This window comes from Labeo rohita, chromosome 1, assembly GCF_022985175.1.
Source record: "Labeo rohita strain BAU-BD-2019 chromosome 1, IGBB_LRoh.1.0, whole genome shotgun sequence".
Taxonomy (NCBI): domain Eukaryota; kingdom Metazoa; phylum Chordata; class Actinopteri; order Cypriniformes; family Cyprinidae; genus Labeo; species Labeo rohita.
Genome location: NC_066869.1, coordinates 36,708,274 through 36,726,898, shown reverse-complemented (window position 1 = coordinate 36,726,898; position 18,625 = coordinate 36,708,274). Strand labels below are relative to the sequence as shown.

The window sequence follows — 18,625 nt, the reverse complement described above, 5'->3', positions numbered from 1 at the left end:
TAGTAATGCAACTACTAAAATTTCATGATCGGTTAAACCATGTTGTTAGTTTTTAAACCCTACCTGTAACTTTAGTCAATAATTATTTTCACACTGTACTAAATATTACATTACACAAGTATTGTGTCTAAACAAATGAAGAAATAAAATCAAACTAAAAAACTAAAATCAGTCATTTTAATAAAAATGTCTTGCCATACTATAAATAAATAATTAACTATTAGGGGTCAACCAATTACCTGCCTGGTCGATTATCGGCACCGATATTAAGCATTTTTTTAGTTATCTATGTTTTTTTAAAACCGATTTGCCAATAATTTTTTTGCCAATTTAATTTTCATTTTTACACCACACATATGTATCCTTTCAAAATATTGGTTATCAGTCTACTTAATCTGTAATAATCAGTGTCGGCACCGGTCCTGAAAAACACATATCGGTCGACCCCTTTTAACCATAATGTTTTAGGAACTGCAACATTAAACATTTATTGCAATTTGTTTATAATAACAGTAAAAATCATAGTAAGAAATATTTATATTTTTTTTTCCTCCGTAAACCAATCACTGGCAGGCATGGCAAAAGTTCTTGATCTGTAACTTAACATGTTAGCATCAGCATCTCATGCCATGAGCACAATGTCAAATTAAAAATCACTGCATTCTATGCTGCTTCATTACATTCCACTCTATCCAGCTGTTAAAGTAAAGCCAAGGCTATCACTTTGTTATCCGTTTTTGAAAATTACAATAAATTTGACTTAAAATCATAAAACCTATTTTAAAATCAGATTGTGACTTTATGTGTGCATTAAAAGTACATTACAGTTTATACAAAAGACAGAGTGAATTAACTCTTGTAGATGAGGAAAGTGCAGATAAGCGGTGTAATTGATGTAGTCTGCAGTGGTTTCTAATCCACTCGATCTAAGGTTGATGTCACATTAATCTGCACTGTAACCCACTGACCGGCAGCTCTAAACTAATGGCATGTGTAACTAACCAAAGGCTCAGCTCAGGTTCAAACAGAACAATGCAGTGAGTGCGTGGGTGAAAGATCGTGTCATCACCCCAGATGATGTGCGATGAAATCTCTTCATCTTCACTTTACATGCTTTAATCTGCAAAGGCTCAGATAACGCTTACAAAAGAAAGCCCTTGAGTGCAACTACTCTTACATTTTAATAAAACACATTTACAAAGACCAAAGAGAAAACAATAAAATGTTTATAATAATGAATTTAAAATAGTTTAATAAAAATTACAAATACAATTTTATATATATATTGTAATTTTTTTTTTACCATTTAAAATCTTAACAACTAAAAACACTGAAGGTAAATGGTATGTCATTCGTCTTCTACTAGAGAATAACATAATGCCAGCCTGATTATCTTCTTTAATGTTTATCGTGAAAAGCTAAAAATCCATGTATTAAATATTGACGTCATTTCTTTGCGTAGTCATCGAAGGCCGCAGTTGTCTTGTAAACACTGATCCGGACATTTGGTGCAGTGAGAGAAACAAATGGAGGATAGTATTATAATCCATCCAACTGGTTTAGCATGATGAAATTGCATAGCATGTTCAAAAACCTTATTTTTTAATTACATACTACTTTGTAAGCTGCATTAAAGTGTGCCTTTATCCTTTGCGCTGGTTGAGAAGAAGCATATTTCACGAAAAGAGCCAGTTTCAGAGGATTCAGCCTCTGTTTTATATATGTATTTGATGTCTGTGTACTCACTTTGCGTATGCGCCAGCTGGAGCACGCTCAGTAGAATCAGTAGTACCGGCTGGTAGGCGCTTCTGTAGATCATGTGATCTCTGGCCATCCTCTCATTGGCTTGTCTATGTGGATCACCAAGCTGTAAGTGCACTCATAACCTACAGTACACATGTGAACAAGCAAACATATCTGTCAGTCACATGTGCCGCAGCACAACAATCGATCGCATTAATCAATTAGTACTCTGTGTGTAAGACTTTCTCTGAGGATCAGATAACAAATTACCGTGTGGTCAATCAATTCGTGAACATATCATTTAACATAGAGCCTTCACAGACAGAGAGCATAGTTTGCATTAAAAGAATAGCACACCAAAATCCGGTCATCATTTACATACTCTGATGTTGTTATAAATAAATAAACAATAAATACATTAATAAAGCAGCATAAAAGAAGTCCAGATGATTTGTGATACTGTATATTCAAAGTCTTCTGAAGCCTTAAAGCTTGCTAATAATCGTTGTGTCATTGGTTTTAAGGTACATTCAAACATGGCCTATCATGATTGACATCAAAACTGGCACTACCACTCTTGGTGCATAATTTTTTCATGTATAAATGTGAATGACACTAACAGCTACACCAGAGGGAAATATGTTTGAATAATAGCTTTCTTTTTCATGGCTTCACAACAGTTTGGTAATTTTTGAAGCTTGACTCTCAATACAATTTAATTTTACAGAAAAAAACATCTGTGCTCCAATAAAAAAGGAAATCAGTACACTATTATTTGAAAGTTTAAGGTCAATAAGATTTTTATTTTATTTTTTTGAAAGAAATTTTGAACTTTAATTCAACAAAGATTCAACAAGCCTTGGTTTCAATGTTGTTTGGAATTGCATGAGGATGAATAAATGATTTTCATCAAACCATTTCATTTACTTTGAATATTTTCGGTTATTGTCCTTCAGATTCAACCCATGCTCAGTACACCAAACCCAACCCTAAACCTAAATGATAGTGTTAACAAATGCAAAAGTGATATAAAAGCACATTTGTTGATGCAGCTGTGCTATTTTAACTTTCTTATGCAGATTTGAGCTGTTTTGTCGAACCGTAGTTTCATGGGGTTCGTACCAGAGCTCTTCATCACCTAAGTGCTATGCCGTATCACATGAGATACCAAGGAAACCTACTGAATAACGTACACATATGAAGCTGATAATTTACTCACCCCCCATGTCTTCCAAGATGTTCATGTCTTTCTTTAGTTGGAAAGAAATCAAAGTTTTTGAGGAAAACATTCCAGAATTTTTCTCTATATAGTAGACTTGGGTTGAAGGTCCAAATTGCAGTTTCAGTGCAGTTTCTGGGCTCTACACGATCCCAGTCTAGGAATAAGGGTCTTATCTAGCAAAATAGTCTGTCATTTTCTTTAAAAATACAAATTTATATATACGTTTCAACCACAAATGCTCATCTTGCACTAGTTCAAGTTCACACATGTATGCAGGCACGTTGGAAAGGTCACACATGACGTAGGCTCCTCAAAAACCTTAATTTCCTTTCGACTGAAGAAAGACATGAACATCTTGGATGACATGGGGGTGAGTAAAAAAAGGTCATTTTCATTCTGGAAGTGAACTAATCCTTTAAAGGGCACCTATTATGCAAAATCCACTTTTATAATAGAAGGTAGACAGAAATGTGTGCTGGAATTGTGTGTACACATCCATCTTAGAATGATAAAAACACATCCAGGCTTTTTTTATCTTCATGAAATCAAACCAGGCTCAATAAACAAGCACTTTGGAGCCTGTCCAAAATTACAGCATATTTCGGTAGCGGCCACCACTATTGACTGGCGTGTATTACCATATCCTCAGCCATTTTGTCTGCGTGTGATCAGCTGTGTTGAAAGCAGTGTCCCCTTAGAAACACCTGTGCTCTGTTTCATGATCATAAAACATTCAAGGATGTTGGTGTTTCTGCTGTAAATGTGTACTGAGGCTTTTTTGGAGTTTTACTAAATTTTCTATAAGTTCATGCACAACTACGATTTGGTTTACAAATGTTTGTAAGAGTTTATTTATATATATTTTTTTAAAGTTCATTGATACCTGTAAATAAAGGAAAGTAATTACACTATACAAGTTTTCATGGATTACTTGACGAACATAACAAAAACACTAAGGTACACAGTTTATCTTGTTCTGTGATTATTTATACATTTACTGGATTTAACTAGGAAAGTGTGAAGCTAAAAGTTAAAGGCATTCGCAGGCCTGTCCATCCTCTCCCCTCCCTGCCAAACGTGATAGATTTCGAAAGCGAAAGTGAAACCGGTAAAACAGCGTGCATATAAAAAGCAACTGCACACGATCACAGACAGCACACTTTGATTCATTGTTCAGCAACTCTTGGTAAAAAATACTGTATTTTTGTTCCATTTAAGTACAGTAAAAATACCGGTCCTCCCACGCTCGCTCATGTTGCTTCTCCTCTGTGTTTTTTGCCATACGCAAAACAGAGACGTCTAGGCTCTGCCCCGTTCTGGAGTTGGGCGGGAAGTTGCACATTTTCATGTAAGGGACACACCCCTGAAACAGCACTTTTTGGACCTTCCCCAAAAATGACACTTTTCAACACGTTACAATAAACAATCTGTATTGTTTTTGGATCTGAAACTTCACAGACACATTCAGGAGAGCCATAAGATTAATATTACATCTTGTAAAAAGGGGCATAATAGGTGCCCTTTAAAAAGTTGGTGACAATTAAAAAAAAAAAAAAAAGTAAAAGCTGATAGACTACCGAAAACTGATAACAACTGCTATGGTTATAACAAATGTGTGAAGAAAAATAACTCAAAGTTCTACAGAGTTCTGATTATAACTTTAACTTTAATATGGAATATATGATAATACATGACAGCCTAAAGGTCCCACTCTCAAGCAGGCTGGAAAATTTTTCCGTAAACTCAATAATTATAACACTCAGCTTATAAATGTATAATGTATCTTACTTCTGAAAATATAACAAGAAGAATGAAAGAGAGAGAGAGAGAGAGAGAAAGAGTTGGGTGGGCAGTTGTACTGCACTAAGTAAAAGTTGCATTAAATATGGATGCTGTGCATGGGAGATTGCCACAGATGGGGGGCGTGTTGGGAATCGCTATGGTAACTCTGCCCCCACGAGCACCACGCTTGTCACATCACATCACATCATTAGGAGAGAGAGTGGTTGCAGACCCCCTCATCCGTGCTGCCTCCCCCGTCTCCTATCCATATTTAATTCCTCCACTGCACTCTGAGGCTTCCTTCACTTTTACAGAGCTGAGAGAGAAAAGACCACACGTGTCACTTCCTGCAGGGAATCATGATGATGTAGGAAACGGGGAGCGAAGGAGGGGAACGGTGACACGTACAAACCCCAAATGTATGTGTGTTTCCACATGTCGGGATTCGGCTGCGGAGGAAATGGGTCAATCTGATCTCTGACTCATGTAAAACTGAAGCCCTTCAAACCCCTAAACCTACACACACACACACCATCTGCCTCATTTGGAAAACACTCCACAGCAGCTTAACACAATCCCTAATACACATTATTATCAGGGAAATACGTAGATGCGCGCAACGCATACGCAAACAACACAAATACATCGAGTATATCCACCAAAGACACATCACATCTAAAAGTCTAAGACCAAAAGTCACAAGAAAAAGCTCCTGCTTTGCATTTTTCTACTTTATCAACTCAGTAAAAAAATTATTTAAAAAAAAAATTACACGAATTTCACAAAAAATAAAATATTAAATAAAAAGAATAACAAATGAACACATAAAGCATTCTGCTGTATATTTAAAAACAGAATTTTCTATGTTATTCATTTTTTATTTATTTTTACTTTTTTGGAGGCATGCACTCAAGAATAAACTTCACAAGTCCTATGATCCATGTTGTCCAGCATGATATGAAAGAGCATCTTCTGCTTCAGTAGAAGCAAGAAAATCTGACCTTTAGGACAAGGACATTAAAATTGTCACAACAGTTCAGAATCTTAAAAAAAAATATTTTTAATTTTACATTATAACATTTATTTGTTGTAAACTTTCTAAATCCTGCAATTATTTGTTTGTTTCCAGGTTTAAATTAGACTCTGAATGCTAGATTTTCGATTTGGACTGTGCAGACAACATGGATTTTGTGTGTATGTGTGTGTGTGGATTATTTTCCTCTCCCCTGTGTTAGAGCCATACGCTACCCTGCCTAATCTGGAAAGAACAGAGATCATTATGATAACCTGATATTTCCTGCTTCAACTCCATTTGTGCCAAAAGTCGATAGCTAAGCTTTGTGGCTACGTCTGTGTGCATATGAGAGAGACATAGCGAGAGAGAGCGGAACATACGAGACTATGAAAGAAAGCCGACAGCAAGTGTGTATATGTGTGTATTTGTGGAACAGTGAGACATAGCTGCTGACTAAACAAATTTGTGTCTTAATTACTTATTCAAAGATGCAACGACTCAAATAATTGATATTTATTACTAAGGCACCAATCATTTTAATATGCACAGACACAATTAGCCCGCAGTTAGGTGATACTTAGTCATGATGAGAGGGCTAACTGCATGTCATGCAACAGTGAAAACAACACAGCGTGTCTGTGATGAGCTTTTAGACCTTTCGGAATCCATTGTTAAAAGGACTGTTCATACTAAAATTCATTCCAAACTTATAGCCTCCTTTCTTTCATGAAACACAATATTTTGTAGAATATCATGGCTATTCTTTTACATTCAATAAAAGTGAATGTGTACCAGTGCTAAAGTGAAAAAATGACAAATGCACTATAAAGGTAGTCCACATGAATTATGTAATATATTCCAAGTCATCAGAAGCCGTACAACAGTTAGGTTAGTCTTCTATTCTCAAATATGGCACCTCTGATGTCTCAAATCAGGCTTTACACCAATCTAAAGATAACTACGGCTGCCATCGACTAAAGATTTTTCTGGTCGTCTAGTCGGTCTTTGTAAACATTAGTCGACTATTAGTCACATGTTTATTAATAAACCATATAAATCATAATTATGAGCCTTTAATTGCCTACATAGCCTAATAAGCGCTCAAGCGCACATATAATGCTTGCCACAGCGCACCGGCAGACATAATAATTATAAACGTGGAAGGAAAAAACATCAAGGAGACTGCATTAACGTTTTAATAAGTTATTGATAACTAGTGCTTTCTTTGTTTTCAACTTAAGAGGTGAAGTCGGCGACACTGACTCATCTCCGCAGTAGTGATGAGCCTGTATGCATGTTTCATATGGATTACATAATCTGAGAATATATGTTTTCTATTTGAATTGGTTTATTTAAAAGTAGACTCACTCGCTATAGATATATTTTTCTGTCTGTAAAGACAGAGAGAGAGATGGCAGAAAAGGGCATTCTGTTTGCTTTATTTTACAAAAGCACAATGGTTAGTTGTTATTTTAAGTGCACACAAATAAAAGTAGACTCTTTACAGATTCGAAAGATGTATTACTTTTAACTGTATGACCAAAAATGACGGAGTATTTTAAGAGCAAGTGACTGCACCAGCACCTTCATTTGTCATGCAGTAAGCTACTGTTCAGCTTTCACACTCTGCACAGACACTTGAATAGTGCACATCTTTCTAGGTTAACATTAGCTTGATATTTCAGATGAAAAGCCATATTTAAGGTTGATGAATGATAGATGAGAGTTTGGGTGTCCGGACCGATTTACTATATTACCAAATTGACCAGCCGTTAACGATCTGTCTGTCATGGACTGCGTGACTTTGCCACTTCCTGTGGATTTTTTCTTCTGCGACTAATAACATTTTGGTCAACCAAGCCTCTTCTCATCGACTAACGGTTAGTTGACTATTAGTGGGCAGCCCTACTGATACCTCCCAAAACTCAGTTTATTGAAATAACCCATTTTACCAGTTTACTTGCAAACCAGTGAACCAGCAGCACAAAAAAACACACAAAAACCAGTTTACATTAATGACGTGATGTCACAACATAAGCATTTGTGCATTCCACTCATAGTATTCTATTTATTATGTGAGTTTTGGTAGTAAATAAAGCATTATTACCACAGAATAGGGGTGAGAAATATGACCAAAATCTTACATCAAGATATGAGTGATTTTTTTTTCACGGAGTTATTTTTGCTTTAAATAAGGTTTTTACCATAGAAATGTCATAATTATTGTCACCAAGAAAAAAAAAAAACTCAGTACAAACAATAATTAACTAATTAAAAGAAATACGACAAAAATCTACAGTAGAACAAATAAATAAGAATGCTACATATACAATGAATAAAATAATCAAATGTATAAAAACACTGCATATTCTTCACTGTGTAAAATACATATTAGTGATGTCAAATGATTAATCGCGCACATTAAAAATAAAGATTTTTGTTCACATAATATACGCTTGTGTACTGTGTATATTTATTATGCATATATAAATGCACACACATATATATTGAAAATATTTACATGTATATATTTATAACCATATAATTTATATTTATATATAAATATATTTAATATATAAACATAACATATTTTTCTTAAATATACACATGCATGTGTGTGTATTTATATATACACAATAAATATACACAGTACACAGACATAAATGAACAAAAACTTTTATTTTGGATGCGATTAATCACAATCACGATTAATCATTTGACAGCACTATTAAATATATATTTCTTCTTATAAAAGTTACAAAAGTGATTTAGTCAAGAGCAGTGAGAGATTTTCTCTCTTTAGTTGTTTGATTAACATGAATGACAGACAGCAGAAATATTAGACTGCTGTCACTTTAAGAGCTGCGTGGATCCCATATATTGTTACACATGCATTTTCTTTCTCAGCTGTTTGCTTTTACTTAAAAACAAATTACTGTGTTTACAAGGATACTTGCAGAAACGGACAATTTGACACACAAGTGTGTGTATTTAACTGCTCAAGGCCTATAAAATGGCAAAAATTACTTCAACAGTTACTTGCAGTTTCTATGACAATTTATCTTTCAGCTGCACAATATGAGAACACATTTTTTTTAGAATTTCTTGGGTAAAAAAAGAGTCAGAGTATATAATATATTTATATAATATATATACAATACAACCAGAAACATTCATGTTGGATGCACTTAAACCTGCAGGAAGGATGCTTTTATGGTGTTTTTTGTCATTTTGGAGCACTTTAAAAACGTGCATGTAAACAATCACTGATGTTTCTTCACAACATATGTGAAAAGCAATGCTGTTTGATGTCATTAACTTCAAACCTGACACAACATCTAAGTCTGCCATATTTAATGTGTTTTTTGTAATTTTGGAAAACTTTCATTATATGGAAATGACCGACCAGAATATGCTTTTTAAAAAAATCACATTCTGCTCTTCACAAAACAAAAAAAAGTTATACAGGTTCCGAATGATGTGAGAATTTGGATGAATTATCCCTTTAATGTCTACACAACATTTATTTTAAAAAACATCCCCCGTATTTCAAGTGAAAAGAGGATTCTAAATTGCGTAGGTTTGAAATGACTACAATAAAAGCTCAACAGACTAGCCACTAAACTCCCTCTCAAACCCTGATTGAGCGATGCACTCTTATTTTGCTGAACCACGTCGGTTTTTAACTATTAAATCAATTTGTGCTCTAAGAGTCCATGGACATGAGCAGCAATTTATAATGCAGCTTATTAACTATAGATAGGCCTGCAATGCCATAAATACTACTGTTGTACTATTAATGCTGTGCAGCAGGGGTCTTCAACAGGGGGTTCGTGACACTACTGCAGTAATTTTTGTGCAAAACAATAGTAAACAAACATCAATCAAAGCTGAAGTTAAGAAACTGTCATTAACCCTCCACATTAAAATAGATAAGATCAAATGAAACAATGCAACATATATGACTCTGTATATCGTTCATGATCATAAATAAGCTTCAAATGTGACAGGGGGTCTCTTATCCAATAGGGGGTCCCTGACCTGAAAAAGGTTAAAGACCCCTGTTGATCTTTCAAGTAAATCTGTTTGGGAATAACAGTGGTTACATAAGGTGATTTGCAGTATTAGGGAGGAAAAATACTGTGTGTGTTTCCCAGTGTTTGTTCACGAACACAAAAACACACACTGAATCGGATATAATCACTAGCTGAAAAGAGAGATCACCACCGGGTACTGAGTTCAAGACCAAGTTTTATAATTTTCAAACAGCTTTTCATCTCTAATATGCATCCCGTCACATGAGCACTCAAACATACAACAGCAAGCAAAGACAATTCCTTGGCCATATGGCCGCTGTAACTCAACGCAAGAACATGTTAGTGTGTTACAAACACAAACTCTACAAAACCCTTCATTAAGTCTCTGTACAACAGATGCGGCTGTCAGGGCAAGAGACAGATGAGGACAAAATGACATGTAGATGTGGGACAGTCTCGCTGGCAGGCACTCATTGCCTTGACAACGCAGAACTCCAATTAGAGCTACTTTGACATGGAGCAGCTGTGACAGTTAACAGGTACACACATCTGTCTCACCCTAGCCAAAAGTGACCTGAAGCTTCTACATATGGAACGCCCTGCGTGACACAATCACATGGTCCTCGGCGTATTCCAAGTGACTTCTTCCGTTTCAACATTTAAAGACCTTCTAGATGTTGCACTCCGCCAAAGAAAGAAAAGAAATATTGATTTGTTTAACAACATAAACAAACAAAAAGAACTGCCTGTCTGGACGCTCTGGGCAACCTAAATAGTGCAGGACTTATAATTCACTTACAGATCCAGTGTAGGTCAAAAATAAACAACTACATGTAATAGGGCCATATGATATTGGAAAAAACTGACATTGCGATATGAAAAAAATATACATTTTCAGGAGTTTTCAGCAGATCACTTGAATAGCTACTGTATATTTAGAAAGAAATAATTATTTGAGAATTAGTGGGATGATTATGTTGGGGAGTGAATCTGCATATAGATAATAAAAATTATAATAATAATTAAAGATTTCAGTAACTATTTCAGAGTCTCTTTTTCCTACTGTTTCTGCCAATTCAATATGAATAATATGACTTTAAAATAATAATAATTCCCATGATTATATTGTGATTACTGACAATAATATTGAAATTGAGTTATCATGACATAAAAAATAATGACACTTAAAAACCAATAAAGCAAGAATTTATTCAATTGAATTGCATCTATATACTAATATATCTATATACTAAGCAATATTATTTTTTTTAATCTTTTTATAGCATTTTAACTATACACATGTACATATAAATTTCCATGTAACAGAAAGAAGAAGAAGAACAACAAAAAGCTTCTCAGTATTTTACATGAATATACAATATCACCTATTTTCTTAGGCTTCTGTCAACACATTTTCAACTCCATCACATTTTAAAAACAATTTAAAAAATAAAATAAAATTTTGGTAACACTTTAGTATAGGGACCAATTCTCATTATTAACTAGTTGCTTATTAGCATGCCTATTATTAACTTATTGGCTGTTTATTAGTACTTATAAAGCACATACTCTGCATGATCATATTCTACATTCCTAAACCTACCAAATATACCTGAACTTAACAACTACCTCACTAATTATTAATAAGCAGCAAATTAGGAGTTTATTAAGGGGAACAGTCATAGTTAATGGTTTGTTAATAGCAAGAACTGGACCTTAAAATAAAGTGTGACCAAAATTTTATAGTTATCTCTTAATTAGGGCTGTCAGTCGATTATAATTTTTAATCTAATGAATTACATGTTTCAATTAATTAAACTTGACTGTGAAAATACCCACAAAAGATTGTTTAAAGCTATTTTTGTGTCAACTGAGAACAAATCAAGTAGACATTAGAAATTATAGCTTTAAAAAAGAAATAATTTATTTAATTCGACATAAAATGTATTACACATAAACAACGGCCTAACATAAACTATGATACATAAAAGAAGACAATTCAAGAAACATCTCAGTATTTTTTGTTCATACAATGAAAGTCATTGGTAACCAAAACAGCTTTAGTTTTTAATATTGATTTTATAATAAATATATAAACACTAGGGGTGTAACGGTACACAGATGTAACGGTTCGGTACGTACCTCGGTTGGAGGGTCACAGTTCGATACAATTTTGGTACAACAGAAAAAAACAACACAAATCTACTATGCTAGGTTTCTTTTCATTTATTTTAAACAGTCAGTAGTACAATTTTTTCCACCTACATGTGAAAATACTAAATATTATATTAAATTAATGTCATATACAGGCTATAAAATCTGCAGTACATATATACATACAAGGAATAAATACTTGAAATATATTTAATTTAATTAACTGATAGACCAGGTGGAAAAAAACTGTAACGTAACTGTACACTGTAAACGTAACGTAGGCTATTTGCTGAGTTTCAGTTTAGTTTTGTGACAGAAAGGAAACTCAAATGGCAGAAAACGACATTCTATTTGTTTTCTAAGTTGATTTTGCTGGTATGAGGAAAGTTAAAGTAATCGTGCCTGTGCACACAAACACAAAACATATCACCTTGCAGGTGGTACTTCATCAAAATAAAACAGAGTGAACCAAACATCAGCCTGCCCGCCTCACTGTGTCACCATTAGAACGCAACTGATTTACATAATAAATAATAGTTTAGCAATTGGATGCATCGCAAATATGAATATTATTACGGAATATTTAGATTTGTGCCAAATGAGAGAGGTAAGATTCAAGAGCACAAAGCTCCATTTCGCAGACAGTTGAGTGCGCAAGTCTTTAAAGTAACTTTATACTCCTTTGTCAGTGAGAGACGCGTTCAGAATCAGCACATGATCACTGTCTAGTGGGCTTTGTTTTCAAATGCGCAACTCCTGGCATTCACTGTTCTTCTGTCGGCGGTTATCAAGTATGTATAACTGCAGACCGGAGATCTCCAAAATGGGGCGGGAACTCCAAAAGTGGGCAGAACCTCCAAAATGGGGGGGTCTCGTTGCGCAAAGACTTTTCCCATTGGCTCTGGCTTCAGCCCATTGTTATTAACTTACATTTCAAAACTAAACTTTATAAATAAAACATTGTTTGTAGTTGATCTCAAATAAAATAAACTATGCTATATAAATAATGATATATGTTAATATATGTTAATGATATAAACGGGAATCACCCACAAGATCTCCCGCGAGCCATCCCACTGAAGCGCAAGGGAAAGGTTTTACTCTGCCACTTTGTTTTAAGCAACGGGGGCATCCAGGTTCTTGAAATTCGCAGGGTAGGAGGGGGTAGTGACGCTGGATGTAACTAAAAAGGTCAAATTTAGGGTTACAGAACGGCCCGACGATCTCATATTACATAATCTTATTAACTGTTTATCTGCCTCGCTATTCAGCGCCAATCCTGCCGTGCAGTCAGTTTCACTGGTTAAGGTTAGGGTAGGTTTAGGGGTTAGCATTTGTGTAGCATAGTTTAGGTAATCAACACTGCGTTTGACACAACCAATAAAATCCATAAAATTAGCTGTGGGGCGGAGTTTGCACTGAAGTTCACTGGGGGGAAAAATTGCACATGCGTGACATGTGCCTGTCTGTCAAATGGAGGAAGCCACGCCCTATTTTGGAGGACCCACCCCGTTTTGAACTTCCCGCCCCCATTTGGTGATCTCCAGGCTGCAGTTATATACCCCTCGCGGTTATCAAACAGAGTTGCATTACTGTGGGCACCCCCTTCTGGATTGAGGGTGAATTGCCTGTATTCGTTGTAAGGCCTCATGCACCGAAACAAGATGCCCATACCGTGACGGTTCGGTACGAATACATGTATCGTTATGCCTCTAATAAACACAAATTCTTGCCTGTTTATTCCAAAAATTTTGTGAGTAATTTGATTCTGTCTTCAGATACAAAAAACATCATTGCTGCTTCTTAGCAGCTGGGCTTTAAAAATTCCTATGCACTTCTTTTCTTTGGTATTGTATAACCATGTATTCCTGCTATAAATGATTTAAAAAGGATACAAGTGTTTTAAAAATGGATCTGAATAACCCCTAAATGCATATTCTGAGAATAGGTGCCTCTTAAATAAAAACACACTTGAGAAGACAAACAGCTTGTATAAATGGATTACCATAATTTCATATTTTATATCCTACAAATGGGATTTGCAGCACCAAGCTAAAACAAACCTTAATCACTACAACAAGCCATTTCAAAGTGCCTGATCACTAGCGACTGAGAATCATTCTTTCTTTTCACCACACATCTGTATTTTTCCCTACATTTAAAAATTGGAACATGGCATGCAAGGCGTATCACAAAGGCACTTTCTATTTTTATATAGCTGGCAGTAAAACAACCAATAAAACTGTTTAAAAACCACTCATGAATAGTTCTAAATAGGCTCCAAACAGCAATGGCCCGTACTGAATCAAACAGGAGCAGTGTTGTAAGTAACAGTGTGTTCCTTTATGTGGCATGAAGACAGTAACAATTAGGGTGCAACTGAACAGACTGAACTGGAACACATGGAATTACAGTCATTATGATATGTAAAGATCTAATTTCATCCAAAATACAGCAGTGATATTTCATACGCTTTTATTTATCATGCTAAAAAGCTCCAGAGGGACTTCAGGGATCATTTTTGATTATGTAAACAAATCGCTAAATCAATCTGATTCATGAAACAACCCGTTTGAAAGAACTGAGAGCTGTTGAATTGACTTGCATTAACTCATTGTGATTTGTGATTTTATTGACTACCACATTATTAGCCATGGTACTTACTATATGCAAGTAACACTAGTTGCTCCCTGTTTGCCCCTCTTCTCAAATTTAACTCTGCTATCCAATAAAGAGGCAAAAATGCTTTAAAAAAGAGATTTGAACCTCTAGTTCATGAATTGTACATCACTAGAAAGTCTCCTTGATCACAACTCTTTGATGTTACGCTTATAGGAGCCATCCTATTAAATTAAGTCTGAATATGCTCGCATCCTGCACAATCTCTCTACAAGTTCATGGAAGCTCACACACTTTATTGACTTTTTAAAGGTAAAGGGTTTAAATTTTTCACTGTTAGCGTATTTTTTCTTATCTTAGCTTAATGTACAGAGACAACTAGGAGCTATTTGTAGATTAATTTACACTGTGGCTCTGTGGTGCTTTCAAAACATTGCTCTGTTTACTTCCCCACAAGCCCAACATAGCAACAATAGCTCAGCCAATGGTGTAAAACTGGGGCAGGTTTATCTAAACAATGGAAGACGGAGAGAATATTTCGGGAAACGTGTTTAAATACAGTTATTATTTTTGCAATGCCATTTGATGATAACAGTGACACAGAAACAACATGCATCACCTTTATATTTTAAAGAGTTAAGCATGATGAAAGAAGTGAAACTAGACTTGCAGATAGATTTACTAATGTTCAAAAGGTGAGAGAAGTAAAATTATCTTTATAAACAGATGCACTAAGGAATAATGTACAGTCAGCCAGTCATTACTGCAAAATAAAGCCTATATTCTGATCACCCTGTTGAGGTTCACTTTGCAATAATGACCATCTTTGTAAATAGATGGAAAATATTACACAGCGGCTTGGAAAATAAATAAATAAATGGATATGAAATATTGATTTGAGCTGAAATTATTTTATTACGTAAAAAGAAAAAGATGAAAGAGCTAGACGTGAAACTAGCACAGCTACATAGGAAATTGGTTGTCTGTTGTACAGCATAGAAGCCATTACAAAAAAAAAATACAGAATACAGATTCCAGATTACAGAGAGCAATGCTTTATTCTACCACTTATCTGTAAGCAACATCAATCTTGTCTCATGCTTATCATGCTGTGAGCTGATTGTGCATGCGCAAATACTACAATAATACAGTGATAGCCAAAGCAGTACATAAGCACAACAATTTTTCTCTCAATAAGCATCATATTTCTGGCCTTGAGAGAAAGGAAAAATAATGCTACTATTTTTTAACAAAACATTTCATATAAAACTATTCTGTATATACGATCTATACAGATAGATTCTGCTCCTATGTTGTACTTTTTAATTTTTGGTCTACTTTGGCCTTGCATTAAACAGATGTCTTTGCATTTCGTTTTGCTGTTTTTTAGCTGTGTGTCAAGGACAAAAAGTATGCAGACGTTCTCTTCCATTTTACTTTGCTTTATCTAGCTGTATTTAAATTAAGAAAAACATTATATTTTTGCATTTTGCATTTCTATTCACTCAGCAAGCACACATAAACATACCTGGGGGTTCGTGACAGTACTGCAGTCATTTCGTGGAAAAAAATAGTAAACAAACATCAATTATAGTGAAAGTTAAGAATCTGAAGTTTAGCTAAATGTTTCATTAACCCTTCAACATTGAAATGCATCAGGTAAATTAAAATGTAAAATATATATGACTTTGTACATCGTTCATGATCATTATGATATGTAACAAAAAATTAAAAATGCTGCTATTTTTTAACAAAATATTTATATAAAACATTGAGATTACTAAATATAACATTTACACATGCATTATATATAGATAGATATTACAGATAGATTCTTCTTCTATGTTGTACTTTTTAACTTTTGTTCTGCTTTGGTCATGCATCAATCAGACGTCTTTGCATTTTGTCTCGCTGTTTTTTAGCATCTAACGCCATGAGCGTTGAGTTTGTAGAACTGTGTGTCAAGGACAAAATGCAGAAGTTCTGCTCCATTTTATTTTGCTTCATCTAGCTGTATGTAAATGAAGAAATGCAAGATATTTTTGCATTTTGGATTTCTATTCGCTCAACAAACACACACAAACATAACTGGGGGTTCGTAACAGTACTGCAGTCATTTCATATCATAGCGAAAGTTAAGAAACTGAAGTTCAGCTAAATGTTTCATTAACCCTTCAACATTGAAATGCATTAGGTAAATTAAAATGTAAAATATATATGACTCTGTACATCATTCATGATCATCATAATAGTAACAAAAAATTAAAAATGCTGCTATTTTTTAACAAAATATTTATATAAAACATTGAGATTACTAAATAAAAGATTTACACATGTATTATATATAGATAGATATTATAGATAGATTCTTCTCCTATGTTTACTTTTTAATTTTTGTTCTGCTTTGGTCATGCATCAATCAGATGTCTATGCATTTTGCCATGAGTGTTGAGCGTTTGTAGAACTGTGTGTCAAGGACAAAATGCAGAAGTTTTGCTCCATTTTATTTTGCTTCATCTAGCTGTATTTAAATGAAGAAATGCATGATATTTTTGCATTTTGCATTTCTATTCGCTCAACAGTAGTTTTAAGCACACACAAACGTAACGCATGGCACAAATACAGCATTCCATGAACTGGCTTGAAACTCAATCATACTTGCCCCAGTCCATCAGGCCATCCATACCACTGTATAATGGCTATTGAGTACAAGTTCTTCTCAAGAAGATTAGAAATCATTTCCAAAAAGAAGCCTTAAACCATATGGTTTTGACAGTAATGCACATGCAGAACACTTGAGCTGATCAAAGCCTTAAGCACTGAGCACATCAGTGCTATTAAACTCTTCTCCAGTTTCAGGAAGAGATTTTACTGCTAGCTTTCAGCTCAGTGTCATAAGCACAACATTCACTAGCAGAAGCACTTAGGACCCACACCTATAAATGGTATCAGAGACTCACGTCTGTGCAATAAGCACAAGGACTGTGCCTCTGTGACGTCTACATTATTAATACAAACCATATGCCGCCGAAGCTGAGGCAACCTGCTTTTCAAATAGTGCAAGTTTTCAAGTGTGCTCCGAGCAAACCTTAGTCTGCAGGTATGGCAAAGAAATAAATTATTCACAACTCATCACTCTCTCACTTCGTCCATCTGTCATTTTCTCACAGCTCTGGGCATTACGGGTCAAACACTTGCACCTCACTCCAGACCAACCGCCAAACTCTCCGCTCCGCTTCTTTCCTCCAAATTTGTTCTCTTGCATATGCAAACCTTAATACCCTAACATCATAATATCCCTCGCTCTTTCATTCCCTCCCCCTTCAGTCTCTCACACACACTAAGAGCATTAGGAGGTATAGCAAAAGTCATCACACATAATCCCCTTCCATGTGAACTTTGTTCAAATGTAGAGTCATTCAGTTTATTGGTCCATTAAGAATATGCTTTTAATGATCCGTGGAGAACATTCTGTCATAAACAGTAATACTTTAAGCTCGGCATAATGCCTCGGAGCACTGGGTTCCCCGAACATCACTGAATGATCTAAAAGGCAGTAGTAGGGAAACCACAACAAAAAAAAAATCTATGTCAGTTAAGACAATAAAGCAATTGCCTACATTAGACCAAGCACCTATATATATATATATATATATATATATATATATATACACTGCAAAAAAATGACAAAAAAATATTAGGAACATGTAACACGATGCAATACTCCTTATGAAAAACACATTATGTTAAAATGCTAGCAAAACAGCAGCCAAAAAGTAGAATGTACATGCATGCAATATAGTCTTCTGTATTAGCCTGCCTGATTTACAATAAAGGATTTCCCATCGATTCCCATGCAATTGTAGCTCGAGTGGATGACTGAACATTACAATGAAATTATTTTGTCGTTTCCTCCTTAATGACTCGAGAGCGGATGAGGCTTTTACTCCTCGCCTACCTGATCAACATCGCTGTCGGGTTCAGGTTTTCATTCGGGTCTCACCGGCTCGGTACCGCCTGTGAATTCATCTATGAGCAGCAGAGATATAATCC

At 35.0% G+C, this 18,625-nt stretch overlaps 1 protein-coding gene across 3 annotated transcripts in view; it reads right to left on the bottom strand.

Moving 5' to 3' along the window:
* The window catches only part of ptprdb (protein tyrosine phosphatase receptor type Db), a 90,510-nt gene that overhangs the window by 49,443 nt on the left and 22,442 nt on the right, over positions 1-18,625 (bottom strand). For all 3 annotated transcript variants that reach the window (XM_051106372.1, XM_051106381.1, XM_051106389.1), the window contains exon 5: positions 1,747-1,886. In XM_051106372.1, the coding sequence (XP_050962329.1) occupies positions 1,747-1,834 (88 nt within the window). In that variant the 5' untranslated portion in view covers positions 1,835-1,886. The remainder of the gene's footprint in view (positions 1-1,746; positions 1,887-18,625) is intronic.